This window comes from Nilaparvata lugens, chromosome 6 (assembly GCF_014356525.2).
Source record: "Nilaparvata lugens isolate BPH chromosome 6, ASM1435652v1, whole genome shotgun sequence".
Lineage (NCBI taxonomy): Eukaryota > Metazoa > Arthropoda > Insecta > Hemiptera > Delphacidae > Nilaparvata > Nilaparvata lugens.
In genome coordinates this window covers 35,560,584-35,584,864 of record NC_052509.1, presented here as the reverse complement: position 1 = coordinate 35,584,864, position 24,281 = coordinate 35,560,584, and the positions used below count along the sequence as shown (strand labels likewise).

The 24,281-nt window shown below is 33.7% G+C and overlaps 1 protein-coding gene across 2 annotated transcripts in view; it reads left to right on the top strand.

The window, feature by feature from the left end:
* The window catches only part of LOC111056780 (pyruvate dehydrogenase phosphatase regulatory subunit, mitochondrial), a 110,369-nt gene that overhangs the window by 69,695 nt on the left and 16,393 nt on the right, over positions 1-24,281 (top strand). For both annotated transcript variants that reach the window (XM_039430701.1, XM_039430702.1), the window contains 5 exons: positions 812-969; positions 1,148-1,296; positions 7,519-7,726; positions 22,801-22,890; positions 23,115-23,294. In XM_039430701.1, coding sequence (XP_039286635.1) covers positions 812-969; positions 1,148-1,296; positions 7,519-7,726; positions 22,801-22,890; positions 23,115-23,294 — 785 coding nt within the window. The remainder of the gene's footprint in view (positions 1-811; positions 970-1,147; positions 1,297-7,518; positions 7,727-22,800; positions 22,891-23,114; positions 23,295-24,281) is intronic.

Genomic DNA, 24,281 nt, shown 5'->3' with positions numbered 1-24,281 from the left:
ATTTTACAGTTGAAATCATTCCACCGATGTACTTATCTCTTGCATGAAGCTGCAAATTTAAATCATTCAACTTCTCAGTTATATCAGTGAGAAATTCAAAATTTTGTAGCCATGTTTCTCAATGCATGGTTGACAACCCAAGCATTTCTGTGAGTTACCAAAAACTACCCCACGAGCTACCGGTAGCTCGCGATCGACTGTTTGGCGACCACTGATTTAGACTATGATGATAAACATGTATTGTGCATGCGTGGGTGTTTGCTACACCAGTTATGTTATTTTATTTCAATTTGTTTGTACAATGTTTGTTGGTGGTCGAATAAATTATTATTATTATTATATTATTAGTTACTACTGTTAAGTGCCTTCCATTTAATGAGCGAATTGTTTGTAAAAATATTAAAATAATCATAACCCTGTATTGGGTTGTGCATTCTCTTATGGTCGAAGCACCCAATGAGAATGTGACATCTTAATCAATGTACAGTTACATTCAATCCAACTTTGTTATCATTTTCATTATCGTAATAGTTAACAAATATAATAGATGAGGCAGTATAGCTGAGCAATTAAAAAGGCTTGTATAGTAGAGGTTGTCTGTAGTGTGGGAATAGATAATGTCAACTGATGTAGCTGTGCAGCTTCGGATCGGTGAGCAACGAGTTTTGATTATATATTGCAATGTATTTTGAAAAATCCCAATATTTCCAAAGTATTACCATTCACCATTAGTAAACGTGATAATTGTTATTATAACAATCTGATTCAATATTATGAATTTATTATCTCACGATTTATCTTATATTTACAGGGGAAAAGCCTGCAGCCGGCGAAGCGCCATATAGGATTGCTCACACAAATACATTCGGAAAACCAGATTGGTTCGATTTCGTCGACAAGGAGTATGCTGCATGCAGGGAGAAAGTGGCTCTTCTAGATTACTCATCTTTCACCAAGATTGATCTGTGGGTAAGTGAATCATGAGTTCAGATTTTTTAGCTCACTAAATCATTATTCAATATTCGCCTGTTTGTATAAAATTTAGGATATGTCTTGGATTTGTGAATAGTCTATAAATGGTACATGTTGAATAATTCGATTATTGTGATTTTGGTAAAGTGTACTGTATTTTGTTTTTATTTCATAGTCGAAAGGGAGAGAGGTGGTTGACAGTCTTCAGTATTTGTGCAGCAATGATGTGGATGTTCCTGTCGGCTCCATCATCCACACAGGCATGCAGAATGAGCGCGGCGGCTACGAGAACGACTGCAGCTTGGCCAGACTGTCTGAAAATCAGTGAGTTTCTTCATATATTATATCATATTACTATTATCCACCAAACTAGTTTCATCATTACTATAATCAGTATGAAATAATTGGTAACTTGAGCCTCTAGCCAACTGAATAGCGGCGATGCCAGATTGTGTGAAATTACAACTTATCTCAATCTCTGATTCAACCACACATCTGCGTATGAAAAGTTTCATCTCCTGTATACTAGTGTTACCAAAAAAGACGGTTATCTGTTTAAACCTGCGCCAAATTATGTAGTTACTAAACAATCTCATAATAAATTAGTAATTAAAAATAGCATTCCTTCATATCTTGTCGTTCAGTAACTCTCTCATTCATACTGTACTTTGTAAATTAATTGAAAACTCATATTGTTAGTTATTTTACTTTTCAATTGTATAGACCAGAGCATATTAAAATCTGCATAGATAAATAAATCTTATTTTAATCTTGAAGCACTTGCTCATAAGTGAATTATTGAAATCTCATCCAGTACCCTTTTATATTTCATTATTGCAAGATAATGATATTTTTTTGTGTAGTTGAGAAGTTGATATTGTGGTAATTATTCATATTGAATGAAAAAGACTAAGAAATTGTCAAAAAAACACTGATTTATTGATAATTAGAAAGACCGGTTTATCAGAGATAATTAGATATCATTGATAATTAGGAGTTTATCAGAGATTGACAATGGTGTAATAACCGAAACCGGTCTTTCCAGTTATCAATAAATCAGTGGTTTTTTGACAATTTCTTAGTCTTTTTCATTCAAGATAATGATATATTTTATTTCAATGAAGAGAATAATGTTACATTCTCCTAATAGTCCAGTCACTATATACATTGGTGCATGCAATTTATATTGTAGTTCTGATTTTTTAATATATTATTTGGGTACATAAGAGAAGTTCAGAACCAATCTCTTCATGCAAAATTTCCTTGTGCTAGATACAGAGTGGCCCAAAAACCTCGTACTTTCAACTCATTTTCCAGTTTTCAGCTATTTCTGCCAAATATCGTAATCGGACAGAAAAATTTGCTCTCGCCTTCTTTCTAGAATATGAAATTCTGAATAAAATGAGATCATTCGGAACTCTCTATCTCCAATGAGTACTGAGTTATGATTTTTCAAAAATGAGTGAAATTTGAAGAAAAAATCAATTTTGATGAATTTTAGTTTCTTATCAACAATATCTTCCGATTGTTACCATTTAGATGTATAATTCAAAATCCCTCTGGGCGTATTTTTGTGCTCTACAATCTGAGATCAGGTAGAGCGTTCTATCTCATATAGATTTCCAGGTACACTGACAACAATGCTCATTGTATTGTGAAAACACCCAATTTTCATCTTCAATCATTATCACCAACTACATTGACCTCACATTGATATTTCGCACAATGATATAAGTTCATGACACTATGTTCTATGAGAATCACCCATAGATGCACTTCATTTCAGTATTTGCTAGTGCAGAGGCGCGCTTAAGGACACCTCAAGGATCAAAATTTCAAACATTTATAGCTTCTGACACAATGCTCAGATTTCATCGTACTACACTTCATTCTTCTCGGCTCGTCAAGGCGGTCCAAAATCATGCATCATAAGTCAAATTTGGTCGAAAAGTGGAAGATTTATTGTTGAGTGTACTTAAGCCCATATTCCAATACACAAAAAATGGCCAATTTCTTTAGTACACTCAACAATAAATTTTCCACTTTTCGACCGAATTTGACTTATGATGCATGATTTTGGACCGCCTTGACGAGCCGAGAAGAATGAAGTGCATCTAACGGGTGATTCTCATAGAACATAGTCTCATAAACGTATGTCATTGTGCGATATATCAATGTGAAGACTATTTAGTTGGTGATAATGGTTGAAGATGAAAATTGGGTGTTTTTCACAATACAATGAGCATTGTTGTCAGGTTTACCTGGAAATCTATATGAGATAGAGTGCTCTACCTGATCTCAGATTGTAGAGCACAAAAATAAGCCCAGAGGGATTTTGAATTATACATCTAAATGGTAACAATCGGAAGATATTGTTGATCAAAATCTAAAATTCATCAAAAATTGATTTTCTCTTCAAATTTCAATCATTTTTCAAAAATCATAACTCTACTCATTGGAGATAGAGAGTTCCGAATGATCTCATTTTATATTCTAGAAAAAAGGCGAGAGCAAATTTTTCTGTCCGATTACGAGATTTGGCAGAAATAGCTGAAAACTGGAAAATGAGTTGAAAATACGAGGTTTTTGAGCCACCCTGTATTTATTTATTTATTTATTTGAGTATTACAATAGTGCGATAATATCCATCTAGCTGTAAGCTATTTGAGGGATATATAAAAATAATCCTTTACATACAATAAAATCAATCAATAACAATAATTATATTTCTTGATTAACCTGATTATATTTCTTCATTTTTGTAACTGATTGTTCTCTTTTGTCCATTGTACCATAAATTAACTCAACTTAAACTGACTTAACTAACCGAAATAAGACTTATAGAAAAAGACTTTACTAGCACAAGGAAATTTTGCTTGAAGAAATTGTTTCTGGACTTCTCTTATGTACCCAAATAATATATTAAAAAATCAGAACTACAATATAAATTGCAAGCACACCCCCTTTTCTATGTCTATATTGACTGGACTATCTGATAAGTTATCATTAGTTAGCTTTTTCCAAGTTATTTTTACATTCATCATCACTCCCAAGGCATGAAAGCTTTGGAAATATTCTAAAACACTGAACCAATAACATTAGTGTATATGTCTACTGCGAATACATTTACAGGGTGGTAAGTGAAATATTGTGCTCGAAAAATGTATGTTTAACATTTTTGAAGTTGAATAAATCATGAAAAGACTGGTCGAAATGAAACGATTCTCTCGAACATCATAGTTTGGTTAATTCTAAACACTTTTGTGATAAAACCAATCCCATATCTCTCACATTAACTGAATAGCAAGCGATATAAAATTTTCTGTCAATAATGACCGCCATCTTGAATTTTTCAATGATGTCGAATATTTTCGTTGCTTCCATCATCAATATTCTTATTCGGCTTGTTGTAACAAAGAGATTGAGACCATTTGCAAGTCTCTATCTTGAAGTAGTAATGTAGTAATGAAAAATCGATTTTATAGTTCTAGCTTGTTACCTCATGCGTATAGAAAAACGCACCAGAAATCTTGCAGGGTTTTTTTGGAGGGCGCTGGAGAACTCATTTTTTGACGTACAGCGCATTAAGATATATTGTTCCAAAGTTGAAACAACGCTCTAAATTTCATAGATTTAACATTTCTCTTTATCTCTTGCTCAAAAAAAGTTATAATAGAATGAAATTGAAAAAAAAATCAGAGAAAAGTATTTTTGGGTTTTTGAAGGTTGTAACTAAAAAATATGCGTTTTAGATGAAAATTGTATGAAACAAAAATTGTAGAGGAAGATTTTAAAAATATTTTCGTCTAAAAAAACGTATGAATATCTTGAACGGTTATTGAAATACAAGCGATATAGCAAAACCCTCAAAATTTTAACGGCCATCTTGTTTCCGAGGTGTTTGCCTGTGATTTCGACTTATCATCACGATCCTAATTATGCTAGACCAAACTAGAAATTGAGACATCTTCCATGGCTGTTACCAAAAAATGACCACGGAGTGCCTTATTCATGACATTTGCTCCCGGACTATACAGTAATGAGTTATTCAATGTGAGGAATAAACTGTAATGGACGGTTTATATGGCGTAATTGAGTCTGATGCCCGGTTGCAGAGTCGTTGCATAAAATTAAACATAGCAATAGATTAAAATCACTGACAAATGGTTGGTCATTGCAGTCGTTTTCCGAAGCCCATTTAGCTATATCTCGAATTAGCATCACACATAAGTCACACTGCAGCTCTATTCACTTTTTCTAACCAATGTCTTGCATCGGGGAAAGTTTCAATAGGCATCACTGTGAACAGACCAAAAGCAGACCTCGCATAGAAATGAATATCGGGGCACTGAGCTTCGCTCCGAAGTACAAAAGCATAGAAGCTTAGTTTATATTTATTTATCGATACACAGAACACAATTCTTTCAATTGATTGGGGAAGGACTAACAGGCACAGTCCAAAACTGTTTCTTCCCCGAATTTTGATGTATACACTATAAATACGGTAGTCCAAAAAGTACGTTATGTTCCATACACATTTGAACTCCAATTTTCAGTCCAAACATTTGAAAACAGAAAAGTTCAAATTTAGATTTTTACAAAACAAAATAACACTCACTAATCACTTAACACTGTAAAATAATGGTTAGCTTTGAAAATTTTGTTATAGGTACTCTAATTTAAATAATGGATCTTGAATAAAATCATATCGTTGGTCATGTCAACAAATCAGATAATGTTAATAAAGTCGTTTAATCTATAATTGCCAGATAATACTTCTCGTAAAGTCCGCTGATTGATTGCAATAGTTCAAGAGCTGAACATAATTCTGTCTCACTCCCACACATGCTCTCGCATCTCCCGTTATCGACAGACGACAAAATTATCATCTGTTTTTCCAATAATGAATAATTATTATCCTATACATGTTCTTCAGTGAGTTTTCCCAGGAATGAGACCATGTGCAATCGAATTTTCATATCAAGAACCTCCTTTATTGCAAATTTCATCAAAATCGTTAGAGCCATTTTCGAGATCCGTTGGGCATAAATAAATACTCATATACCCAAATAAATATATAAAGAAATTGCTCGCCAAATATAATAGGATAAACAACATGGCGACTCTTGGCTTTTGTCGAGATTGAGTTTGATTGATTTTGTCAAATTGAGCGATTTTGAGGCTATAAACTACTTTTAAAGCGAAGAAACACGGAAAATTCTAACTTACCGCTTTGACAACAAATTAAAATTCGACAGAAATTTCATCTAACATAAGTTGATAATTATTATAATCATTGGTTTTCAATAATAATTTTGGAAATAATTATTATAATTGAATTAGAACTATATAGTCCAGTCACTATATACATTGGTGCATGCAATTTATATTGTAGTTCTGATTTTTTAATATATTATTTGGGTACATAAGAGAAGTTCAGAACCAATTTCTTCATGAAAAATTTCCTTGTGCTAGATACAGAGTGCCCTAAAACCCTCGTATTTTCGGCTCATTTTCCAGTTTTCAGCTATTTCTATTTTATTTAGATTATAAAATTCTGAATAAAATGAGATCATTCGGAACTCTCTATCTCCAATGAGTACTGAGTTATGATTTTTCAAAAATGAGTGAAATTTGAAGAAAAAATCAATTTTGATGAATTTTAGTTTCTGATCAACAATATCTTCCGATTGTTACCATTTAGATGTTTAATTCAAAATCCCTCTGGGCGTATTTTTGTGCTCTACAATCTGAGATCAGGTAGAGCGTTCTATCTCATATAGATTTCCAGGTACACTGACAACAATGCTCATTGTATTGTGAAAAACACCCAATTTTCATCTTCAATCATTATCACCAACTACATTGACCTCACATTGATATTTCGCACAATGATATAAGTTCATGACACTATGTTCTATGAGAATCACCCATAGATGCACTTCATTTCAGTATTTGCTAGTGCAGAGGCGCGCTTAAGGACACCTCAAGGATCAAAATTTCAAACATTTATAACTTCTGACACAATGCTCAGATTCCATCGTACTACACTTCATTCTTCTCGGCTCGTCAAGGCGGTTCAAATTCATGCATTATAAGTAAAATTCGGTCGAAAAATGGAAAATTTATTGTTGAGTGTACGTACTTAAGCACATATTCCAATACACAAAAAATGGCCAATTTCTATATTCATTCCTATGTGAGCTATAGTGTATTTTGACTTCTGTGCAACGAAAAGTGGAGTTATGGCTTCGTAAATGAGTAAACTGCCTGTTTTTAACTTTATGTGACCACTCTGCAACCGGGCATGAGTCTGATAGTCCTATCTAAGAATCCGTGAGTTTCTTTATCTATTATATTACTGAAGAGAATAATTTAGAAATAAAATCTCTCTACTCGCGTACCACTTGGCCATCACTCGCCTAAACCAAGGGGTAAGCGTACCACAGTTTAGGATCCACTGTGCTAAGCAATATTCTGAATAATTATGTGTGTTTCATATGAAGGGCAGTGTCCATTATTACAGTAGTTGATTCTGTTGTTGAGTTACATGATGATAGCACCGACCATCCAGCAAACACGCTGCAAGGTGTGGATCCAGAGGCACTTGCCCACTGACGGCACGGTCGCCATGTCTGACGTCACCTCGATGTACACAGCCATCTGCATCATGGGTCCATTCACCAAGTCTCTGCTTTCACAGCTCATCGACACCGACCTCAGTCCTAGCAATTTTCCATTCTTCACTTTCAAGGTCACACATATCTTTCATTTCCATATTCTCTTCATTTCTTGTATTAAATTTCATAGTGTAAAATTAGATCTTTCACTATAGTAATTAGATAAATTGTATCAAGTTGAAAACAGCCATTGATACTGGAGAAATTCACAAATCACAATTCACAAATCAAGGCAAAAATTGTAGATAATAGATAGATTTAAATATTCATTTAAAGTGCATATGAGGATTAGTCATTATATTCTAACGCAATATGCTGATTGAACCAATAAACCTGTCCATTAATTTGAATACATTGAAGTTAATATTTTGGGTGTTATTATTGACAATGGTTGTTTTGGAGGCCGCCTCTACGAGTATTTTCGGAGGAAACTGAATTCGGCGATTTTTTAAAAATGAATTTAAGATCTCTGTTGAATTTTCATGATGTAAATATGTTAATTCTCATTAATTTATAACACACATTGTTTCATTCGCTTCTTCTTAGTTGGTTTGAAGAAATTTTGTCGAGTCAATCCAGGTATTCAGATTGCAAAAATGGTGGTTGAGACAATGAGAACAAGCTTTCAACCACATTTTAATAATCTAGAAATTCTACCTCTTCCTGTCTTTTAATATTACATATTACATTATGTCATGCAGATGACATAAAAGCTACTAAAGTAAATTACTATAGCCAATTATTTGAGAGGAATGCCAACGATAAAACTGCTCACTGGAGAATAGTTAATAAAATAACGGGGAGGAGAAATCAAAACAACACTTTTGCAAGTATTAAAGCAATGGATAATGATACAATTATTACGGATTCAGAGTTTATAGCAAATGAGTTCAATGAATATTAGAGTTCCCAACAGTGTCAAAGATGATCTACTCAGGAACATAGACCCACGCTTTCACAACCCACCAGATAATTACAACGATTTTTTCTAAACATGATTAGAATATTATTTGATTTGGATTCTCTTATCATACTTTCTTGTGAATCAATAATCTCTATAAGATTTTTATTCAATTATAATTTCTTCAGCCCCTTTTTCGTTCAAGTCACTGATACACTGACACTGTACAGTCGGCCGAAAACGTTGTGTAGTGTCGTACAGAGTACAGCAGTACTGTTCTGAATGTTGCAAATTGCGTGATAATTGATTTATATTGATTTCTTCAGACCAAATTGCGAAAATGACGAATAAATTAGAATAAATCTCCCTTATTTCTTGATCAAGACTTGTTATTGATTTTGGCGAGCCTAAAAAGGTCGATGATCAATGTTCTTACCAACAAAAATCGATAGCAAGTTGAAAATATATAGGTGTCACTTTTGTGAGTTATTAGTATACACTGTAGTATTTATTAAAATGAATAATATATGGAAATTACAGAATCTATTCCAGTCAACTTATGGTTAGTTGGTGAAATGAATTATTAGTTTAAATATAGCAAAATGATTATAATTTTGAAACGAAATAATAGTCATGATACTGAGTTCTTGGTCAACAATATTTTTATATTAAGATGTATCCAATCATTCATAATTTATTTTTCATAAATTATTCTATTTGCATTAAATATTAAACATGTTTACCGATTTCTATAAATTCATTATTCATGTTCAAAATAAAATAAGAACAGGTCTGTACTATATTAATGTTTGCAGGAGTATTAGCACTTGTGATGAATAGCCAAAATTGGACCGCGAGCTGCACTGCGAATTGTAGTCGAGGGCTCTGATTGGCTGAAAAGTTCTGAATTCGGCGAAGGGCGTGGAGAACGGAAAAAGATACTACCTCTGTAAACAAAGACCTAGTGCATTCGTGTGACGTCAGCACAGGTAGGGCTCCTACACCAACAAAAATTCGTTGATTTCAGCTGATCTATATCAGCTACAGTTTTTATTGGTGTAGGAGCCCTACCTGTGCTGACGTCACACGAATGGACTACGGCTTTGTTTACGGAGGTAGTGAAAAAGAATAGATTATAGAATCATTCTATAGATTAAGCCTTTTTAAACTGCCACAGCTTGCCAAAATGACATATTTTGCTTATGCACAATCTGTGCTGCAATTTGGGATACGAGTTTGGGGAGGTGCAGCAGAAAGACATATTAGTAAGGTCTTCAACCTGCAAAAGCATATAATAAAAGCTGCACTCAACAAGCCAAGGCTATACCCGACCAGGATACTTTTACAGGAGAGCAAAATATTATCAATCAAACAACAACTCTATTTGAAAAACATAACATTATATCTAATAAAAAATAGGAATCTCTTCAATATCCGGGTTAATCCAGAATAGAATAGAATATTTTATTTGTGTTTGTTCCCATGAAACATACAAAGAGGTTGGTATACAATCAATATATCAATTACAGTGTCAATGTGAATATCCGGGTTAATCCATATAACACACGTCGAATTTTTAGAACTTCCAACCTAATTGGAACAGGTTGGAGAATCCAACAATAGGATTCCAACAATAGAACAAAATTGGAGAATCCAATCAATAGGCTCTAGGATATTATAATATATTTGACAAAAAAAGTATTTAGAGTAGTTATAATAACCTATCACGAAAAATTAATATTATCCACCTTGCTTATCCAGTTTTGATCAGGGTCATTTCAAATAATAACATATTGGATACACTGTTTTCATCTGCTTGATGTTTTTGTTTTTAATTATGTACCCACAATGCGAAAACGCATTCCTTGATGTGTTTATATTTGCATCAATAAATTGTAAATCACTATGATATTTTTAATCAACTATTATAATTTTTTCAGCCCCTTTCTCATTTAAATCATTAAGTCAAGTCACTAGTTAAGGAACTGGAATAACCAACCGGTTTTTTAAAAAGAATATTTTATTTCAACATACTAATACATGGTTATGAGCGATGTATGCTATACGAGCTCTGGCAACAGACTGACTCGAAAAAGCAACTAAACTAATGGCTAGTAAATAACAATGCATAGCTACATCAGCATTATAAAGGGGGTTACCAAATGTAACTCCTCCCCCCCCCCAAGTGTGAAGCTGCCCTCAGCTTCAAAAATGAAATAGTATTAAGTACATGTTCAAAAATTAAGTATTAGTTACATGGCAATCTTGGATACATTTGTTGGCAATCTGTATTAACAATATCGTTATCTACGCCAGTATTACAATTTTTTGATTTAGAAAAGGACAGTTTCTGCCAAATTATTTTAATACAAATGAATATCAATAAAATTACAATCAAAATAAATAATATAGTAACTACAACATATAGATAATTCTATTTTCTCGTAGAGGCAATTCATCAATAATATCAAGTTGTTGAAATTATATATTTGCAGTATGTACTTGATAAAAACTAAAATTGGAAATCTTTACTTTTACTTTTTTATTTATTAGTAAATAAATTACAAGCTATAGCTATCTTGTTGCTTGTTACTCTCAAGCTACAAGCTTGAGTACAAGCTTGGCTTGTACTTGTTACTCTCATCTTGTAACTAATTTATTAGTTTCTTTTATTAGTAATTAGTATTTTTTATTTTAGTTTTATCTTCTTAAGTTTAGTTGGTACAATAACTTCATTTTCCCAAAATTTGTTTGATCTGTAATATCCAATTAAAGTCTCTGAGTTATCAATTTTTAACAATTCAGTTTTTCTGTTGGAAAGAGAGTAACATTTTTCTTCTTGGCAGCATTGTAAATTATACATGAACTTACATTAAACAATATAAAACTATCAATTATGTTAACATATTTCACTAAGGAAGCCTCATCCTTTAAAACTAATTTATTACATCCATTTAAATCTCTATCATCTAACAATTGTTCAATACATAGATTTTCAATACGACTTATATTACTACAATAATAATTATCATTGATAAGTTCGCAAGTTCCAAAAAATAATTTATCATTACGGAGTACAAAAGAAGGATGTACAATATTGTTGTTACAATTTCATTTTCTTGAATGACAGGATATGATAATAGGAAAAATGTTTCATAAATTGCCGAGTGTAGTGGTACTTCAATGAAATAAGAAATGTGGTCTTTTAACATTGCACAATGGACTTTGCTGAGTTTCCATATTACACTAACATCGTTTGAAATGAAGCTAAAATTTGAATTTCGGTGCATGAGAAAAAGTTCATCCTGAGAAATAATAGTCGAGTGGAGTACATTCAATTTACAAAATTCTAAGCTTGTTACAATATCGGAAATTTTATTATTTAAAAGCAAGAGAGAGTCAAATAACAATGAGGATTGCTGATTAAGTTCGATTCTGTTTGATTCGTTATACAATGAATTAAAGTAATATTACTAATTTTCATATTATTTGATCGTATTGTTTTTATTTGATTGTTGAATTCCTCCATTAATTTATGATTAACAGCAAATTGTTTTTCTACATTATTACTAAGATGGTATTCGTTTGATTGTACAGTTTTTAAAATTTTATCATATCGTTCCTTATCGTTAGCGTCCATATTACCAGTGAGCCATGAAAGTGCAGATCCTACACTATTAAAAAGGCCTCGTTTTTGTCTGTAATTAATTGATTGGATTTGATTCAATTTACTCTTCGTATACTTTAAATTCAATTTCATGATGCTTAAACGACTCTTATCAATATCCTTATTAGCTAAAAAATCAATAAATGTCTCTATATTAATTAATTCTAATCTCAAATAGCTAGTAATTATTTTATGAACATTATGTGTATGTCGTGTTAACAATAAAGGAGTTCTGAATTTTAATGGGAGCAATTGCTAACTGGAGGATTTGCTCAGGTCAATCATTTCGTCTGTTGCTGGGGCTAGCAACAGGAGAAGTAGGATATTGGTATCATCGTGTCCTGTAACACATAAGTTCTCTCGTTTCACCAGTTTTTTGGGGCGTTTCATTCTATTGGGGTGTACTTTAAATGGGCGTTTCTGAATTGCTCGAGGGTTTGTAGCTAGTTGATCGTCTTTACTGTAGTTTACTTTGAAGAATTTCGGTTTAGTTTTTTTGTTAAAAGTCGTTTTAATGTAAGGTGCTTTTTTAATTTCTACATCCTTTTCACGATTGATATTCAGTTGCTCAGTGCGTGTTTGTTTTTCGGATACAATTTTATTCTTTATCAACTTGTGAACTAAATTCATTCGTTCTAAATATTGGTGAGACTGTTGTTCTGTCACCAATCTTTCCATAACTCTGTTAACAAAAGGATTGTTTGACATGCCATAAGTTATTTCCATGGGAGTCATTCAGAGTTGAGTTGAGCGTATCATTAAATGCTAGTTTCTATTGAAACTGCTAGTTTCATGTTTGTTTCTGTTCTTTTGTTTCTATTTTCCAATTGAATTGCATTTAAGATTCCGATAAGCGTAGAATGAGATCTTTCAATTAAGCCCTGAGAGTCTGGGTGTCCAGGAGTGACATAGTATGCTTCAACACCGTACAATCTCAGAAAGTCGCGTAAACCTGCATTGTCAAACTCACGGCCGTTGTCCATTTGTATAATTTTGGGTAGGGGAAAAGATGAAAAATAATCATTCAGGCGTTCTTGACAAAACAGATAACGCTCGATGGCTGAGTAACACGCGGTTGTGAGCTCCTGCATTTTTATTGTGTTTAAGTGGTTTTTTCAAGTCGTACTGAGTTGTGATTTTACCAGTGTATTCATCAAGGTAATCTGCAGCTTTCTATAAAGTTTCAAGTTCTTGACTTTAGTATTTAGTTTTATTTAGTTTCTACTAAAAATGGTTTGTAAACAATCTTCGCCAGCGGTTACACGAGCTACAGGAGTCGAAAACTCAACAAAGGCAGATAAGGAGCCTTGTTCTGCGCAGGCTAAGTCGACTGGTAGCCGCCGCCCCTCGTCGACCGATGGAGAGGGGGTAAACGATTTACGCAGCCTCATTGAAAAGACTGTCCGAAGTTTTGAACAAGGGCGAATTTTTCAACGGCTTGGTATCAACTCTGGCCGACCGAGTCACAGATAGCATCACTGACATTGTCTCTGTCAAAGTCGAACAAAAATTAGAAGCTAGGCTGCTTGCAGTTGAAAATGAATTAGCTGCAATTAAGGCTTCCAACGATAAAAAGGAAAAGAAGTTGGAAACTCGCATCGATGGTTTAGCCCAATACCAGCTCCGAAACAACCTACGTATTTTTGGGGTGACCGAGTCGGCGAATGAAGATGTTCTGGAGGTGGTGTCCTCGCTGTTCATAGACCGTTGTCACCGGGTTGGTCGCGAGCGGCCTCCATCCAGTCAGCAGCCGGTGTTGCAGAGTTGCTACATAAAGTCACCCATAGTTAACAGAGCCATTAGTTAACAACTCGCCCATAAATAGATGTTCCTTGCAGAGTCGTTTGCCAGACCCCTTTTAACTATGGCTCTGATAAGGCACAAACATAAGTCACACTGCTGCTCATACCACTTTTTGCGTGGTATGCTTCTATCCAACTAATGTATTGGCAACGGAGATAGAATCACTGTGAACAGTTCCTCCAAACCTCCAGTCGGATGACGTCACAACATGGCGCTTGTTTATCACAACACTGCTGTCTGCTTATTGTGTTGTTTATGATTGGAGGTTACGAATCAAGATCGTAAACTGCAGACTAATTTATAATTATTTTCAGTTAGTTTGAGTTTTTGATAGCTAAATGAATGAATTAAGTAAAATAAAATTAGAGGTAGAAGTAAAATAAGTGACTGGTGTATTTATTATTGTATAATATTGATTAAAAAAAATTTGACCAGAATTATTTCATTGCCTTCTGGCATTTTGATAAAATATCTTGGAAGCAAAGCAGCCAGTTCACAAGATTATTAAAATTAATAATAATTGATTATTCAAATCTATTAAATTATACAATTCATTAAAAATTGTGTTACATTTTCTTTCGAGCTAGGTAATCGAATAGTCAATGATATTTTATTCAGTTTATTTACACTTTATCTACAGTTTCGAATAGTTAACGTTATTATAATGTAATCAACTATTATGTATGACCATTCTCGTCTGTCTTTTAAAACATGCAAACAAGTCAACATATCCTTAAAATACACTTGGCGCGAATGTATAGTGGATTTATAAGCACGATTTTGGTCATTTAAATAAAGAGCACTTTTATTTATTGGTAGCCTCAGATGAGGCTCTCATCTGCCTGTAGGTTTATCGTCTCTGCAACGGAAAAACTTGTTTGTTGGCGCGCTGTTACCTATCGGTAGAGAAATAGCTAACAGAATGTCTCTGCAACGAAATTGGCTTGTTAAATAGTCCACGCTGTTGACTATGGGCGACTCTGCAACCGGGCATGACTGACGCACTGTGCAGTCGGCTGAAAACGCTGTGGAGTGTCGTGCAGAGTACAGTTCAGTACTGTTCTGAATGTTGCAAATCGATGAAAATGAAACTCCCTTATTCCTTGATCAATACTTTATTATTAATTAACAGGTAACCCGTGCTCCGCAAGGGTCTATTTCAAATCTTTACAAACTGAAAACTTGACGTAATGAAAATTTGAAGAATTTAAAATAGGCATCCTCAAACCATCAAACCACCAAACCATCCTCGGTCAATTAGGTATCTATATGCAAAATTTCAAGTTAATCAGTCCAGTAGTTCAGACGTGATGATGCGTCAATAGTTATTTGTGCAACTAGTGCGCAAAGTGACAGTTTGCTGCACCGAAAGAAACGTTTATGCCCGAGCCATAGGCGAGGGCGGAATGGCTTCTTGAGTGCAGCAGAGGAACTTTGCGCACGTATTTCACATTAAATTTTTCCTACAGCTACCATTGAATATGAAAAGTGGGTAATTATGGGTAAAATGATGGCTGAAATCCATCAAATGTTTGTGTGTGTGATGATGTTATTAATAACAACCTTAATTAATTTAAAAATTAATAATCCAATCAAAGTTGAAAATTCTCAGCCAAAGTTCTCATTTTTATTCATTCAAGAATCAGAAAAAATACAGATAGAACAGAAAATTCACATTCAAAATACACGCCAAAAGCTGATTGGGATGCAAGATGGCTGAACCGACAAGCGCGCGACCCAGCGGGAAGAATCTTACCTAAGTTTGTTTTATCCAGCTAAAAACTACAGAAACAGGATTCAGAAATTTATACTTTTGCTCAAATTATCAAGAAAACTGCTCAAAGTAAACTGAAAAATATTTATAAAAATAACATAGACAGCAGAGAATATTTATTGTAGTATTCTTGTTTTTTATTTATATGGATATCGAACGGTAATCATTTAACCTCAAAATTCTAATTTTATAATGTATATTTTGCTACTTTTCTCATTGCTTGCAGTTGAAATAATAATTATCAATAGAAAAGAACTATTATCTATTATTAAATTATGAGAATTCGTAAACGATGATTATTTAATTATGATTCAAATGAACATTATTCTTGTTTTGGATTTCTAGATTGGGATTTTATCATAAATGTAGGGTAGCCATTGAAATGATTCTTATCTAAATCTAACCACAGTCATTGTTACCAACTTAATTTTTGTTTTCCTGCACTAATCCTCCATATAACCCACCAACTATTTTGTGTTGCCATGTTGCAAATCTGGAGTGCAGAAAAAAATTTCCCCGCACTAGAGCGGAAAAGTGATTCTTTGTGTTCTGTAATCAGTACAGGAATGGCCACTTTTCAAGGTAACTGTAGGAAAAAATAATTTTCCTATCCTGTACTAATATAAGCCAGCTCTTTACTTTATTATAGTATAGATTGGTGAGCCTAAAAAGGTCCTATCCACCCAAGGATAGTGTATAGCAGGTTGCCTCGATCGCGTTTACATACGCGGATGAGATGGCATGAGCCTACGTGGCAAACGCCGGCTTCCCATAAGAATTACATACAAAACACCGCGCAAATATCAATTCCTCACATAAAAACCGCTGTATTGATAAAAAATATCAATATGCTATTCAATTCAGAAAGAAACAAGCTTCACATCAATGTGTATTTTGAAAACATTAATTCATTTCGAAAAGTGTAGAAATTCCTTGAATCTATCACTATATTCAATCGATAAAACCGATTCATATTTGTGAAAAGGCTGGTAACTTATTTGTTTTGGACTTATTTTAAACAATAATATGACAAAATGAAACTCGAACCTATTTAATTTCATGCTGGTCGTCCAATAATATTTAATAATGATTGTTTCTTATTTGACAATCTTTTGTGAAAATTGATAGTATCGTCGCCCGGAATGCTAGTTGCAAGCATTTGTATTAATGATATTTGCTTAAGAATTTATTAATTGACATATACCTAGAACCAATTTAGCGAAATCATGGAACTGTTCACCGTGGTTACAAGTTATTTTTAGAACGTTGAACTGTCTGGTTACTAATAATTATTTCAGTTGTGTACTGGAAAGCGTAGTGCCAACACGTTGCTCTTGTATTGTGTTTTTGTTTCTGCTCAGTGCAGTATTATTATTATTATTGACGATTATTAGTATATTTTATTGATTATTTTCATAGGACACAAATTTACAAAGGAAATGCTATATATTATTCACGGTAGTATGATATTTTTATTTCAATGTGTCCATGGGATACTTATGAATGCAAAAAACACTTGTGTAAAGCAAGAATAGATCTTAATTATAATTTAAATAGTTCAACAAATTATAACTTCAAATAATATAACATTAATTATTCATGAAATTATTCAACTACCTTACAGTACAGTAGTGTAATGCGCTTTAGTTTTTGATAAAATAACAGCATCAAAAGTCGTGATTATCTATTTTTTTATCATAATTAGGATAAATAAAAATCGTTTTAATGTTTAAATGATGTTTATATATTCTTAGTGCTTATCTAGACTGTTTATTTTTGTGATAAAGCTAGGCAACCGTTGATGGGTTCGCATTGCTATGTTTCAGGAGTTGTTGATAAAATAACGTTGATATCCTGAAATTCCTAAAGAAGCTGTTAGTTCTTTCCACAGACCTTCATAAGGATAAAATTTCCAAATGAGAATAGAATCTGTTTGGAAGAAAGAACTAAAACGATGCAGAAAAAACTGATAGAAAGTACAAAAACGTATTTGAAATGGTATTATCAAATCAAATTGTGTGTTCAAACGATTTGTTTTAGACTCGCCGGTAACATTTATAGGATTTTTACTGAAAATTAGTTTGATATTGTTTCAAAGGGGATAAAATGCTGAACATTTTGATGTCAATCACTTCTATGTAAAGTTGATGGTTGATTTGCTATGAGGGCTCAAAGTTTGGCATTTTTACATTTGAATGCATGTTAAGCCGGGGCGAGAGGTCGCAGCATGACGTCACACCATAGCAGGCTGTTTTCTCCACGCGTTTTATGTGATCAAGGCAACCTACTATTATACTATTCTTGCTATCCACCTAAGTAAGTTTTTTTGGGTTGCCAAAACATAGACCAAACCAGACACCTTTTGGGGGAATTATTCTCAACGCTACCCACTTTTTTGTGAAATAACAATGATCAATGTTCTTACCAACGAAAATCGATAGCAAGTGGAAAATATTTAAAATATTATATTTATATTATTATATAATATTTATACTTATAAAGGTGTCACTTATTTGAGTTAGTATATGCTGTAGTATTTATTAAGATAAAGAGGATATGGAAATTACATAATCTATTCCCGTCAACTTATGATTAGTTGGTGGAATTAATTATCAGTTTAAAAATAACAAAATGATTATAATTTTAAAAGGAAATAATTGTCATGATACTGAGTTCTTGGTCAACATTATTTTAATATTGAAATTTATCTTATCATTAATTTTCCAGAAGTTATTCTATTTGCATTAAACTTTATTTATCGGTTCCTATAAATTTATTATTCATGACAATGAATTGTTCAAAATATAGAGTAAATAAAATGAGAAGAGGCCTGTACTGTATTATGGCCGGGACACACATAACCGCACCGAGCCCGCGTCGACGTACGGCCGAGAGTCGGACGTACTACGGCGAGTGAGAAGACAAGATTTGTACGATCAAAGTGATAAGAAATATGGTTGAACGGAAAAATAAGTTGAACCAAAATTAAAAGTAGAACCAAATAATTCAAGCCAAAAGTATAATAGACATAATATAATAAATAATAAAATAAACAACAAAAAGTATAAAAGAAGGAACCCGTGACTGTGTGTCTTTAATTCTAAATTTAAAACTAATTATGTGTAGATGCAGAAGGCAGAAGATATATAAATTTAAATCGGATGTAACAAGCTTTTAATAGTGTTATATTATTAACAATAGTTCAACGCATCCAGAAATCAGACCACAGTAGCACTACAGAACTGAGACACTGCTGCCGCCCGGCTGTCGCACGGAGTAGTGTGTTCTCCAACCACCATCACCGTGTTGCGAGCGTAGCTCGGTCGTAAATCGGCGCGGGCTCGGTGCGGTTATATGTGTTCCGGCCTTTAAATGTTCGCGAAAGTATTCACATGTTTTCCACTTGTGATGGATAGCCAAAATTGAACCGCAAGCTGCACGGCGAATTTTAATCGAGGGCTCTGATTGGCTGAAAAGTTCAGTGTTCGACGAACGGCCTAGTAAAGAACGGTTAAAAGATCGGCTAGTGGGACGCTATGGGAACTTATGGCTAGTGTTCGCTGCACGGCTTGATGTACGGCGGATTCGCTACGCTGTTCGAGGTTCGGTTCGGCATGTGTGGATATACCTTTATATCAATTTGAGGTATAGTTACGTATTAGTTAGGTATTATCGGTGTTGTAATTATTGATAGTAAATCAAATCACACATATGTTTTTCAGAACCTAAAATGTAATATTAGTCAAGTCAATATAGACATGAAAAAGGGGGTATGCTTTCAATATAATATTGTAGTTCTGATTTTTCATTATATTGTTTGGTTACATAAGAGAAGTCCAGAACCAATATTTGCATGCAAAACTTTCTTGTGCTAGATACAGAATGGCCCAAAAACCTCGTGTTTTCGGTTCATTTTCTAGTTTTAAGCTTATTTCCGCCAAATCCAGACGTCGGACAGTTAAATTTGCTCTCGACTTTTTTCAGATTATAAAATTCTGAATAAAATGAAATCATCCGGAGCTCTCTATATCTAATGAGTTCTGAGTTACAAAAACGAGTAAAATTTCAACAAAATAATAAATTTTTATGAATTTTAGTTTTCAATCAACAATATCTTCTGATTACCACAATTCAAATGTATAATTCAAAATCCCTCTGGGCGTAACTTTGTGCGCACTCTGGTCTCAGGTTGAAGAGCACAAAATTACGCCCAGAGGGATTTTGAATTATACATTTAAATTTCAGCAATCTGAAGATATTGGACATTTTGCAGGCAAAATTGGTTCTAGACTTCTCTAATGTATCCAAACAATATATTGAAAAATCATATTTACCTACATATTGCAAACATCAATGTATTTACCGGTAGTAACTGGACTATAATGTTTTAATGGGTAAAGGGAGTTTCGTTTTTTCTTCTAAAATTGCCTTTTTTATATTATTTGAAATACAGTGTACAGTTATAATCGTTTAATGGTGGTACATTTCGATGGAAAACATACTTGTGCACTTTTGAAATTGTTATTTAAGAATATTATATTTTTCCAAATTGACCCCCCTTCTGAGTAATCCCATAACACCACCCCTCCCCACAACCTATATTAAATATAGGTAAACATTTTTTACATATTAATCATGTTTTAACCAGCGAGGAAAACCGTGAAATATACGGGAATTTTCTAAGCCGTATTCAGTGGACACCCGCCTGATCTACAACAACGTAAATAATGGATTAAATGTGAATGCACTGTTCTTGGATATAAGAAAGGCGTTCGATACTGTGGAACATACACTTCTTTTGGAAGCGTTGCTGTGGTTTAGTTCATTTTTAAAGGATAGAACCCAATGTACGAAAGTAAATAATACACATAGCCCTTTCCTAACAGTCAACACAGGATTACCACAGGGCTCAGTGCTCTCAGCCTTACTATTTATTATCTTTGTGAATGATCTGTGTGATACTAAATTGAATGGGAAATTTTTTTGCCATGCAGATGATACGGTACTAGTTTCGGTCAATTCATGGGAGGATTTGTTCAGCAAAATAAATTAGGATTGTAAGCTCCTCCAGAACTGGTATCTCAGAAACAGATTGGCAATAAATGTTGAAAAAACTAAATTCATCAATTTCTCTCTACGTACACCTAAAATTCTTCCTCAACCAATAATTTTTCATTTAAATAGTTGTAGATATGATTTTCCATGCAACAGTAGATGTCATTAAATTTCTTAGAATCTTTATTAATTCATCTCTTAAATGGAACACCCACATAGCAACCTTGCAGAAAAATATTAATAGAGACCTATGTAAATTTTATCACTTAAGAGACCTGTGTAACACAAAAATCCTCCGCACATTATATTTTGCTCTAATAAATTCTAAATTAGAATATGGCGTTGTATGCTGGGGTGGAGCAGCGAAATTACATTTCAGTCCACTACACAAATTACAAAAGCACTTTATTAGGATAATACTTTTCAAAAATCGAAGAGAGCCTTCGTTTCCTTTGTTCCAATCACTGGGTATTTTCCCACTTCGGCATTTATTTGCTTTTAAAGTATTGAGAATTTTCTTTTTGCGTAGTGGTAATGATGGGTTTTTAGACCCTGCTTTTCTGAAAGACGAAGAGAGGATTCCATCTCACGACTACTTAGAATAAACTTCAGGTTTTTTGCGAAATCATTTGTTTATCTAGGTCCAAAACTATATAACATTATACCTAATGATGGCAGGAGGAAAACCTCCCTTACAAATTTCACAAAATTATAAAACCTCGGTTGTTTCAACAACATGATTTAGACATATTTAGATAAACTTCAAGTTTTATCTTAACATGTCAGATTGTAGTTTTAACCACATTGTAATCTGTTCATGAATATATTAGTGCAATACAAGTTTTCTGAATTGTATTTTGAATTGTTTCTATGCTTCTGAATTTTTTAGTTTTTGTTATTCGACATTCAATTTTCAACTCCAAATTTTGACTCTAAGTCTCGTTATCTGTAAACAGTATTTTTCTTATAAAATTTTTATCATTGTACCGCAATGGCCGCAGATAATAATTGGTTTTTATTTTATTTAGCAGCTCTTACCTCTATATTATGAAATTTATATATAGAATGAATGTAAACTGGCAGCGTCTATGAAAACTTGCTACTAGTATAATTCTGAAACGATTATTGTATTTAACTGTTGTATTACTCAAAGGCAGAATAAAGTTCATTTTCATATTAGTCTTATTAAAAATGATAAGAATATTTTGATAAGAGGCTGTATGATAAATTCATGAAACACAGAGATGAACAGCATCGAACTATGCTTACCGGTAGGGGTTTAAGAGTTTGGGAATGAATCTCTAGAATCCCTTACCCGATGTCATGAAAATTCTGTATTTGAATAGAATTGAAGAGAAAGCTGGTGAAGTGCTGCTTTCATTCCATTTCAGAGTTCAATTATCACTTCGTCGGCAATCAGGCAATCGACTCCAACTCTAAAAATTCATTAGCTTGACGAAACTTGAATTTTAGTAATGATTTAACAAATCCTTATACCCCTTTCACAGGAGGTTACAAAATATGTTTGTATTAAACCAGATTATTCTCTCAACATACAGTAGTACGTAGTGGTCTGGAGAGCTGATCGATTACCGTTGGTCGATTTACCCCTTCCACTGCATCATTACGTTTCAATGCGTAGCAAATAACATTCGAACATCCTACTAATTTGTATCCAGCTATTTGAGTCAACCAGCCAGCATGTCACAATTTTATAATTAGGAATACGGCAGTCAGGCATGATCAGTTGGCTTCCTTCCACCTCCGCCCCTCTTCCGCACCCAACAAACACAGATCAACTCTCCAGTCCATGACTATACAATAATACAAATTAACTCATTCATCTAAATTTATTGAAATTATTTATAATTTAATTTGTATGGATGGTTACATTACTCAATAGGGCTGCATTACTAATGCTAGTTCTAAGTTATCTGTTATTTTTCAGGAGCTTGATATCGGTCTAGCAAATGGAATACGTGCTATGAATCTGACGCATACTGGTGAACTCGGCTATGTGTTGTACATCCCCAATGAGGTAAGACATATCACAGTCTCACATATCAGTTTCACATATCGCTGATTAAGCTTATTTCGGTTGGCGTAACTAGAAAATTATTGTCGCGGATTCTAATTGATATCTATTGATGTAATACAAATGGTGTAAGTTTAATCACTTCTGCTTCAAGGGTAATTAATTTCCAAGTTTGTATTTTTGTGTAAGTTTGCTGTTCCACTTGGCATTTGATTACTTTGTTTCAGTTCGCCCTACATGTGTACTTGAGGCTGCTAGAAGCTGGAGAGCAGTACGGCATCAAGCACGCTGGTCACTACGCAATGCGAGCGCTCAGAATAGAGCGCTACTTCGCTTTCTGGGGCCAGGACCTGGATACAATGACCACACCGTTGGAGTGTGGCCGGTCTTGGCGAGTCAAATTCGATGTGCGTATTCATTTATTACTATCAACAGCAATGAAGACTACAGTCATTTCGCCCAAATCAGTGTTTACTTCAATTTAAAATCAAATTTTTATAAAGTCTTTATGAATTCTTGAGTAGAAACAATTCTCTCAAAATACCGGTCTGCTTCTGTTAGATACGGTATAGTTTTTTTAGATTCAAACTATTTTGAAAGAAGATTTCCATGTGAATCAAAATACTTTTAAAAAATCAGTTCATGCTTAGTAAAAATAGCTATTTATGCATTAAAAGCGTGAAACGTGACTTTATTGCTTAAGCAAAACAGTTATCGCGCGACACGTAGTGGAGGCGATAATTTTGCGAAAGAAATTGAGAAGTTTTACACTCGAATTGCATACAATATTTTCTCTACAACTGCAGTATAATTTGTCTTCAGTACAGTTGTATGATTGAATCATCTAAAAACTAAAACCCTGATCGATCACCGCCATCATGGATGGTTGTATTGACACAGAATACATACAGAATGGAAAGTATCAATCAAACGCCTATCCAACCAATGCTTTTTGCATGTCGCCAATACTTGAGTGCACCAAGACCTCGTCACGTGACTGTGCCATCTTATTAGAAATTACAATTACCGCTATCCGGGTCTTTTGATATGCTCGCGGTAGTGAACGAGACCGATTGACCGAGCCACCTGCTCACTCTCCAGTTGTAAACAATGCTAACCCCCTCAGTAGTTGAAATCTCAGCCGGTAAAGCCAATGGGCTAAATGAAAACAGTTTCTGAGTTGAATAGAAACGGGGAAAATGAGCAATCTGTTTCCCCCCGAAATAGAACCTAAATTTTGGCATATTTTCGTTATACTGTACCATGTAAGTCGAGAAATATATTAGGGATGAGAGAATAGCACTGCAATAGCAACTATAATAATTATGGCTTGTTTGCATTTTCTTAAAGACAGTGAGTGGTCTAGTGCTTAAGGACAAGATAGCAGGGGTTAG